Source organism: Pygoscelis adeliae, unplaced genomic scaffold (assembly GCF_000699105.1).
Source record: "Pygoscelis adeliae isolate BGI_AS28 unplaced genomic scaffold, ASM69910v1 Scaffold270, whole genome shotgun sequence".
In the NCBI taxonomy this organism is placed as follows: Eukaryota; Metazoa; Chordata; class Aves; order Sphenisciformes; family Spheniscidae; genus Pygoscelis; species Pygoscelis adeliae.
The window spans coordinates 2,561,484-2,571,572 of record NW_008823916.1 but is presented as its reverse complement, the minus strand read 5'-3'; the positions used below and the strand labels follow the sequence as shown (position 1 = coordinate 2,571,572).

The window sequence follows — 10,089 nt, the reverse complement described above, 5'->3', positions numbered from 1 at the left end:
CAAAGATAAATATGTGTATTGCTACCGCTTCTAAAGAGCGGCTTCTTCAGGATGTGTGAATGGGCCATAAAGTTTGTGTAGTCAAGGGTGTTTTCAGTTGCTTGGATGATATTTAAATGTGTGAATAATGATGAGGCATATTGCTGGGCAAAGATTATTAAACTGAAGAATAGTTTGCAGATGCAGGTTCTGAGTGCAGTTACAGAAAATAATCTTAGGTTTCACAAGCCAAATATTTTAAGAATTGTATCGCTAATAATTTTTACAAGTGGTATTATACTGTTCTGGAAAAGCCTACATAAATATTTTATTCGTAGCTCTGTAACATATTAGATTTCCTTTTGCTGAAAGCATCTGGCAGGGGACACAAGTCTTATTAGAATGGATGTTTTATGCTTAGTCTCTTAAAAATCAGAGGGAGACTCCTTTCTTTAATGAAACCATCAACTATGTTACTGCTTCTACTAGGAAGGTTAAAAATCATAAGCAATTTTTTCCCAAAGAATTGCACTATGAAATATGGGATGGGATAAAGGTTTTAATGGTGTTCGATTGGGCTCACATGCATTGTGTGCTTATGGCTTTTCTTCCCATGAATAAGGCTACTATCCCAAGCTTTTGCCAGGAAAATATTTGTTTCAATGTGACATCTTACATTTTGTTCAAATTCTGTTTTATAGAAGACAGAACTACTTAATATTTTTAGATTTAGAAAACTCTTGGCTTCTTTTTGTGTAAAGTCACACAATGTTTTAGTACTTAAGGAATATTTGAAAGAGCACTGTCTGCACAACAGCATGTATTATATATTGTTAAACAATACCATTTTATACTTGTTACTTGCTTAAGTGCTAGTGTCTCAGTTTTGCAGGGTAAAAATAAACACAAGCTAAATGATAACATCATACACAAACACACAAAGTTTATGTCTGTGCCAAGGTGCCTGTATATCTTAAAAACAAAACCGAAAATCAAACCCCAAAACATTCAGAAGGAGTAGGCTGGAGTGGGATTTCTTCATGTTCAGGTGAGGAATGGAGATGGGGAAAAAAAATGTTATGGATGGGATGGTGGGAGAAAAATATGTTCTGTGATACGTGCTGAAGCTGGAGAAGATAGAAGCCTGTTGAAGAGCTTGGAGTATTTGCAGCTCCCTGGGTGGCCCTATCTTGGAGGGAAGGATGTTTTTGTTTTGACTTGGGTATCATATGCTGTTATTAACACCTTCACAATTTGGATATATATGTGTGCGTATATCACCCACGCATACGTACACGTTTAATCATGTCCAATGGGTTGAATTCTAATCTTGCACTGTGGAGAGCAAAACCAAACGATAGTGGTTTTCACTCTTTATTTTACTTGGTTTGAAATGCATGACATAATTTGCTCATTTTCCTTCTTATTTCACAGCAAATCACTGATCTGAAAAAAGAGAACTTCAACCTGAAGCTTCGTATATACTTTCTGGAGGAGCGAATGCAGCAGAAGTTTGATGGTCCCACTGAAGAAATATACAAAATCGTATGCATTTAGAATAATTTAATAGAATTATATATCTTTTTGAAGAGTTTGTTTTGTGGGGAGGTTACCTGTTTTACTCAACTTTTGAGTTGTCTTGTTGGAAGTTTTGATATGATAACTTTATTTTATTCTGGCCTAATCCTTTTCAGTAATAACTAAATTAAAATGACCTTTATAAGGTGTGGAAAAATTAGTTTCAAATGTGTGAGTGTCCGTAGTTATGGGGCAGACTAAGAGATGTTGTTTCCAGTAAGTGGTTATGAATTTTCAGTAGTTGTGCTACTGAAATCATATACTGAATGGGGAACAGAAGCAGCAGCTTGCTTCTCCTGAATTTGGTATGTACTCGGCTTTCTACTATCGGACAGTTCAGTTCACCTCTATTCTTTCCTGGGTTTATCAGATGTCAGTATAGCTACCTGGAGGTTGGCAGGGCACTCCAGCTCTAAGTTGCTTCCTTTAATACAACTTTATCTACGTGCTTCAGGGTTATGTATAACTTCTGGTTTTATTGCTCTAAATTGAAAGAATGCGTATTTGTACAGGATTCAGGAAATCTCTTTGATTCCTATGTCAGTTTGTAGAAAAAACTGGTATCTTTTTAAGCTGGAAGAAGGATTTGAGTCAAGCAGTATGTCTTGCATTGTGGTTATTTCAGGTTTACAGATGATAGGAAGCATTTCTTATGCCCTTAGGTGGTGCCTGCATTCTAGAAGGGTAAAGAAGTCATTTTGGTAACGCAGTAGCATGTTATTTATAAGAGATTCTTGCATCAAATCTCTTTTCTGTAATAGAATGGAAACTTAAGTCTCTCTTGATGCTTGTTGCAGTAGTTAAGTACATTGATGTTTAGCTAGGTCATGGTTTCAACTGAATATTGCTGATCGGTCTTCTGTCCTGGTCTTCTACACTGGTGTCGTCTTGGAATTGCTCATGTATTGAGATGGTATCAGTCAACTTGCAGGCCAAGTAGTTCTTTGTACAATGTGTGCTTATGTCATGAGTAGTCTTTTCAGACTATAACAAAATAATTTTAAGATTATTAAAAACCTTGATAGTTGATACAATCAGGTTTTTAAAAGAAAATGAGAAGGAAATATCTCATAGCTCAAAGAAAAACCATGCATGAAAGCCCTAGGAACTCCCAAGCTGACCTGCACTACTCCCCATTATAGTAGTTAAGTGTGTGTGCATGTGTGTAGGGGATTTGTCTTGCTTGAATACAATGGTCCTAAATGCTTTTTGAGATTTCTGAAAGTCTTAAACCTTCAAAATACGTCCTTTAAAAGCTAAAATGTCTCTATGGTATTCTTAGCCCAATGATACTTTGTATTTGGTGGTCCAAGCAAAAAGTAATCTACACACTGCCAGTAACTCTTGGATAGGGTGACCTCTGAATTCTCTCCAGACACTTTGATTCTTTTGTCCTAGAACATTGAGCTGAAAGTTGAGATAGAAAGTCTGAAGCGTGATCTGCAGGAGAGAGAGAAACTACTCATCAAAGCCTCGTAAGTACCAGTATATTTCTCAATGTTTGTTACTTAGGATTTCCAAGATCTGGCTTCTATGTGTTTTTTCCTGATGTTTTTGGAATACAAGGATCCCAAAGTAGTATTTTAAGGGCACTTACCTAGAAATTGCTTCATTCGTTACAGAAATTACATGTGTGAATTCTTAAATGCACAATGATGTTAATGTAGTTATACTGGATGGTGTGACTTTGATACTATCCTTCATTCTACTGTATCTTTCAGGTAAATAAATGACCTCCTAGTTGGGAATGGCTTAGCGTTCCTGTTGTAGAAGTTAAGCTAAGAGCTTAATTGTCTGAACAGGTGAACTTGTTTTTTTACAGCACTGGATTGGCAAGACAGTACACAAAATGCTTCTCAGTAAGGCTGAGAGAGCAGTTCAGAACTAATCTAGAATAAATCTTGTGGTTTTTAGTGTTATAAAAATGAATGTACTTAAAATTCCTGCTTTTCTGTTAAAACCTCTTTTCTAAAAAAATATTACTTATTTAAAAATTACATAGTGCTACATAGTCTTATGGCATGGGCAAGGTGGAATATGCTCTGGGGAGACAATGGATCACTGTAGGGCTGACAATAGCCTGTTAAATTGCTTCCTTCTAGATGTCTGATACAAAACTAATCCAAGCTGGCAATGACTGACAGCTACAGACTGCTACATGGGCCTCAGTTTCAATGGAATTTTCTTTGTGTGGCCTCCCTCACATGGCATTGAATTGTTACCAATTAGCCTTTTTTCAGTAATTCAGAGAGGCTTAGTTTCAATTAGATCCTGAGGACCAGATTAATTTTTGTTCAGTCTCTCCAGGTAGCTGTCAAAAGGTATTGCTGGGCTTTGAATGGAACCTTGCACAAGTTCATAATAGGAAGGAAAATTTAGGGGGAAATCATAAACAAGTGGTGATCCTTTGTTTAGTAAGGAAACACTAGCTATTCTTTTCTGACGAGGTATTAACAATTACTGAAAAGGCAATTGGAGAAGTCTCAGCAGCTGCATATCTTCAGTTTATTCCGATGCTGCTTTCTGTAGAAAATACAACTCTACCAAAGGCTTGATACTGTATTTGGAAGCTTTAAAAATATGAAGGAAACACTACACTTTTTCATCATACATATGAAGTGCTTGCTTATCCACTGTGACAAGGCTTGTGTGTGGAACTGTCAGACTACACCACCAAAATTGCTATATAGTGTGTAGATGTTTGTATTTAACCTTAAAGTGACAAGCAGGTACAGATAAAGTGGAAGACACTTGCTTGTACATAATCTATCAGCCACTTGCACTTTAAATGTTTTCCACTTTGATATGGAATGGGATTTCTATCTATATTATGCTCTTTCAGTAAGGCAGTTGAAAGCTTGGCCCAGGGTGGTGATGCTGAAATACAGCGTGTGAAAGAAGAGGCACAAAAGAAGATGCAAGAAATGGAAGAAATCCTGACTAGCAGAATAAACTTTCTGGAAGAGGTGAGTGGCCAAAACTGAAGGAATAGTTAGAAATCAGTACTGTCTTTGTACTATTGTCTGAGATTTGATACTGTGATCTACCCATATTTTCAAAATTGTTTCAGCTTTCCTGGAAAAATAGCCAGTGCAAAACCAGACCAAAAAAAAAAATCCCACAATGAAAGGGAAGGTGTTTCTAGCTGCTCTTGAACTGTCAAATATGAGGATAGCAGTTCTTCAGGAAATTTGTACCTTTTGGTGGTATTTAGGTGCATTCAGCACAAACCTTTGATTCCTGAATTCCAGTGTGAGGAGGCTACTTTTTCAGAACTGCAATCTCCGTTTAGAGGAAGAGGGGCTGGATTTTGAACACTTCTACTGATAAGGTCTCAGCTTCATAAATAGCTGAAACTACTCTGTAAGCACTCCTGTCATTTCCCATCTTTATAGGGGACCTCAGTATTGCAATATAGAAAGCCCCAGAATCTTGGTTTGTGTCTCCACTCTTGTGTGTTCATTATAGGCTGAGAGAGGCCACCTACTTATGGTAGCTTCTGGGCAGGTGAACCAGTGGGCGCTTCCCTGCGTTGGGCGTGCAGGCACAACACTCTGTTGTTAGATTGACCTTTATCTGCCAAATGTTATTGGCTTCTGCTGTCACTATATCGCCTTTTTGAATGACATTCTCCTGTTCCACAGGGTTATTCTTAACAATGTCTTTTAATTTCTTGCTCTCTGCGGTTGAGAGAGTTTATTCCTGTATTTATTGTTGAGCCATTGCTGATATCTTTACAGGGGAAGTGCTTCACGTTTTCCTCATTTTGTAGTGTAAAGGCAAAAAAAAAAATTCTCTGTATGAATAACATGCTTCCTCAGAAGCAAAGAGAAGTTCAGTTTCTTGTAAAGAACAAATTTGATATTGACTGGTCTGTGCTGGACATGCTTGTGTCAAGTTCTAGAAATACATAAGCTCATGATTGTTTTGCATCACTGACTGTATACACTTCTCTGTTGGTGTAGCATTTTGTAGCTGTGTTTGGGGGGATAGGCATCTGGTGCTCTTTCTGTAAGTAAATAGAAATGGCATAAGTGGGTATATTCCAATAGTTGCTTTCCCATCCCTAAAGAATGAATTGGTCATGGAAGATATTGGTAGCAATCTCCTGATGGTATTTTCTATCAGGACAATTTAGCAGTATTCATAAAGCAGTGAGCTCCTTCAGGGAGGAGGAGGGAGGAATCTCCATGACCTTTTTTTCAGTTTAGTGGAATTGGGATTTCTCAAAGTATTCTTCGTGCTATTGGATAGGTAGAGAAGTTCCTAAATTACTTATTCTGTACCACAATGGTCAGTCAGACTGGTGTTTCCCAGATCTGACAGACAGAAGGGCAAATATTCTAATCTCATGGTGATACGGTATTTTCTGTAGCCTGTAGATAGTGTTGGCCTCTGACATTAATTTTATTATGCTTATGAATGTAAACATTGCAAAGTAGTATTAGTCACTTGTTTATGTAGCACCATATAATTATATAGAACCAAGTAATGCTAACAAAGATTAATTTCCTTCAGAGTTTTTGATTGAAAGATGAATGCTGGCAGAGCAGCTTTTCAGGAGAGGGGGTGAGTGGTGAAGTCTTAATGGTGAAGGACTCTTTCTTCACCCTCCCCCAGAGAGATATGCTTTTTAGTATAGACTTGAAGGAGAGGGGGGAATTACTTTTTAGGCAACGAGGAGGCTTTTATTTTGTAGAAAGCAAAATTCAGTGAGCGCAGCAGGGAAGCTTACAATACCTAAAATTTGTTTCAGATATTCATTTTTATAGTGTATGACAAGTGTGGTTTTTCTGGTGTTCCCTGTCTCCATGAGTTGGGTCACTAGAGGAAGTTGACTGGAATCTCTGGGTGTTCTCTCTCTTTCCATTGCTGTTCAAGAGAAAAACGTCTGATTCATATTTTTATCAATTCTTGCAAAATATTATAAATGATGTTGGAAAGAGTTCCAATTAGCTGCAGCGAGCCTGTGAATATTAATTTCATCTCTGATTGAATAAAAAAGCCCTTCTTTAACTTCTTTAATTTAAGTGTAGCTATTTATTATGATAGTGGGAGGACAGTGGGACAAAGCCAAATTACAATAGCTAAATCTAAAGCTATAGCATAGGGGCACTTTTGTTTCCTGTTCTGCTATCAGTTAGGGTATTTGTTTTACTTGTTTGAAACAAACTTCCCTTCTTTATGTGCCACAGAAAATGGATTAATTTTGAAAATGCAGACAGAAAGAATTCGGAAGTGTTTGCAAAGCGCCTAAACTACTTGGTAAAAGTTGCTAAATTAAATGTACCAACATATATTTGGTAGAAGAAACTTCAATATGTGAAAATTTTTGTGAGCATTTTGTTCTTATAGGCATCAGGATTGTGTGTTTTAATTACAGAATCTTAAAGCTTCCCAAGAAGCTGTGGAAAAAGCCATTGCAATGACAGAGAAGGAGAAAGCTCTGAGAATAGCTGCTGAGCAGAAACTTTCTTCAATTATGAATGCCCCTGGAAAGGATCTGGATATGATTGCAGGAGCTGAGAAAGACAGGTCAGAACTCTTGCCCGTGATGTTTCTAAGCACTGGAATTCTTTACTGTTTAAAGTGTGAAGAGTAGACGTGGATATAGGTTTTAATAGTTTGATCCTACCCTCAGATACCTGAGTGTTACTGGCCATCTTTCCTGTTCAGGTATTAAATGAACACAGCGAAGAATCAGTATGCATGTGACATGAGCCTGTCCTGCTTTGAAGCACCTTTGTAACTTTGCTGACTTACCTCTTGCTTGCTGCTTTCTTGAAACCATTGCTGAATAGAACTTGATTCTACTGTTTGTGTTCACTTACTGCTTTCATGGTGTTTATGTACTCTTCGGTCCCAGTGATGTATCTGTAGAGGTTGGTAAATCTAATGGGAAGAGAAACAGTGTGTGTTTGAGCTTCATGGTTTTGATTGTGCTTTGCAAAGCACTGGCTTTCCTTTGTTTGGAGGGTAGTTGGAAAGGTGTGTGAGTTGTTTAATAACTTTAGGTGGGGAAAGTGTGTAAACTCAAATCTCGATACTTTGAGAATTTTTTTTTTTTGAGAGATGTAGGGTAAAACACATGCCTGGCAAGCCTCCCAGTAAAGCTTAGTTAGTCTGGGGACGTGAGCCCGGAGTGGAGATCAAAAGATCATTATGATTCCTTATACTTTGGATTATCCTTTCCTGTCTGTTTGTGACTGGACCCTGCAGGTAGCTGCTCTGTGAGTAACTGCATAATTGGTCTACCCTGGTAACAGAAAGTTATGTTGGCCTGAGGCTTTCATTTCATAGGTTTTATATTATGGTAAAGCAAGGTTTGCAGTGTTTTCTAGACAGTTTTTTGTAAAAGCATACAGATTGTAGACTTCCAAATTGCAGTTTTCACTGGCGTAAAATTATGAAACTGTTCTAATAGGTTTTGATACTGCACCTTATGTGCCACCACAGTAATTATAACCCGGCTCTCAAGTTATCTCTCTCCTTTCCCCTTTCCCTTTCCTGTTTTCCTCTTTCTATCTGTTAGTCATCTGCATGAACACAGTTGCTCTCCTGAGTGACTTGAGCTGGGAAAGATTTATAAAACCAGTCCCTTTCAGAGGTACTTGAGTTGCTAGCTCTATAGCTTGTGTGAAAATAGTGCTTAAAGTGTGGAAACAAATTGTTGGGATTGGATCACTAGAGTGAAGGCTGTGTGGAGTATGATGAAGTTTCCCCCCCCCCCCCCCCTTTTTTTTTTTGTCTCCCCCCCTCTTGTGATCCAGTGTTAGCAGGATCTTGTATAATTGTGTGCTGGTAGATCAGTGTAAGTATTCACAGGACCAGAAAAACATAGCGCCAATGGAGGAAGAGAATATTTAACTTCTTGAAGTGAATCAAATATTAATGTGCAATGCTTTAAACTTGTCTGGGAGTAGCACATCTGGAATTCATATTGTGTTAAAAAGATACTTCACCATCTAGGCTACAAAATACTAAGAGAATCACAGCTGGCATCTTATGCCAGAATGTTTTCACATATAACCCTTACGTCTGTCAGAAAACTCAAGCATTGTTGTTTTTATCGGTTGGAATACTGGAAGTGTCAAGATGTGTATTGACCAAAGAAGGTAGTGCTGACCTAACTTTTTTGCTTATGTGAAATGAGAACCAGCTTAGGTACAAATATAAATGAACTAGGTACTTGAGGGACCCTTAGTGATAGCAGGTAAGGATACGGTGTTGTATGTGCTAAGAAGTGGAATAGATTGATAAGCTTTTTGTGTGTGCTATGGAGGACAGTGTAACTAAAATATTGATGCTGAAGTGTTGACATTTGAAATGGTACTGGAGGAAAATAAGAATGAGCACTTTGCAGATAGCTCAACCCTGTTTGTTGCTTGCTTTAAAGTTATGGCACCTTTTCTGGTTTCTCTGGAGGGAGAAGGGGTTGTGAAAGTACTCCCCTAAGTTTTGTAAGTATTGTCTGGAGTCTTCACCTAGGAAAGTTGTCTGCAAGATTTACTGCAATGACTGGAGGATTGGTCGTAGATGATGCAAGATTAATATTTAAAAAAATCTTATTTTAGACTTATAGAGCAACTGAATCTGTCATTGAAAAGTAAAGAAGCTATAATTCAACACCTTGAAGAGGAAAAGGCTCAGAGTGGATCTTATGGGAACTTATCAGCAGAAAAAATCAGAGAACTTACCATTGCTTTGAGGCATGAAAAAGATAGTGAGATAGAGGTGAGGAAACTGACTGAACAGTTGTATGTTATAAAATTCATGTGGTGTAGGATTTTAAAGGTTTTGTGCATGACAGTATGTGTGAGTGACTTAAGCCAATTTTTTAAAATATTGTTCTCCGCAGTTATTCCCTCCCTCCCTTCTCCATTTCCTTAACATTCATTGGTTATATTGTGGTTTGGTGGTCAATATTCATCCTTATTATCCATGCTTACTATTCATTCAATGAGAGGTCATGTTTCCCATTGACTTTATGCCTGTATTATAGATACTGTGCAATTGCTTTACAGAAGTATATATAAAAAAAATGCTAGATGTAAAAAGATCCCTCAATAGATGACATAATGTCTATAGATGTTAAGAATGTGACTTGAGAGTTTGTTTTTGGGAAGTATCTCTACTGTTATGGTCTGGAGAAAAAGCTGTGGTAAGGGAGGTAGGCATGAAAAAATCTCATAAAATAAAGTGAAAGTCTAGCCTTTAGCTTACAAAAGGTGCTAAGAGTCAGTCTTTTATTTCACTTGGCTCTTAAGCAGAAAGACAGGTATCCTGAAAGCTGAAATGTAGAAACAGGTCTTAAGGCTTGTTGTCTCTTTTTTTTTTTTATTTTTCCCATTGGTTATTCAAACAATAAATTAAAGCTGGCAGAATTAATAAAGTAATCGTTCCTTCTTAATTTGGACCGGCTTGTACTGTGCCCAGGTAGATTTGTAGACTTCCAGGAAGCAACTGATTCAATATATTCCTGCCAAAATGCATATACTAAGTTTTGTTTTGTTCCACTACTGGCCCCCTCAC

At 37.6% G+C, this 10,089-nt stretch overlaps 1 protein-coding gene across 1 annotated transcript in view; it reads left to right on the top strand.

Annotated features, from left to right (window-relative positions):
* CDK5RAP2 (CDK5 regulatory subunit associated protein 2) overlaps positions 1–10,089 on the top strand; it is an 82,868-nt gene that overhangs the window by 3,793 nt on the left and 68,986 nt on the right. The window contains exons 2-6 of the mRNA XM_009319338.1: positions 1,414–1,524; positions 2,956–3,032; positions 4,400–4,523; positions 6,941–7,092; positions 9,132–9,291. Coding sequence (XP_009317613.1) covers positions 1,414–1,524; positions 2,956–3,032; positions 4,400–4,523; positions 6,941–7,092; positions 9,132–9,291 — 624 coding nt within the window. The remainder of the gene's footprint in view (positions 1–1,413; positions 1,525–2,955; positions 3,033–4,399; positions 4,524–6,940; positions 7,093–9,131; positions 9,292–10,089) is intronic.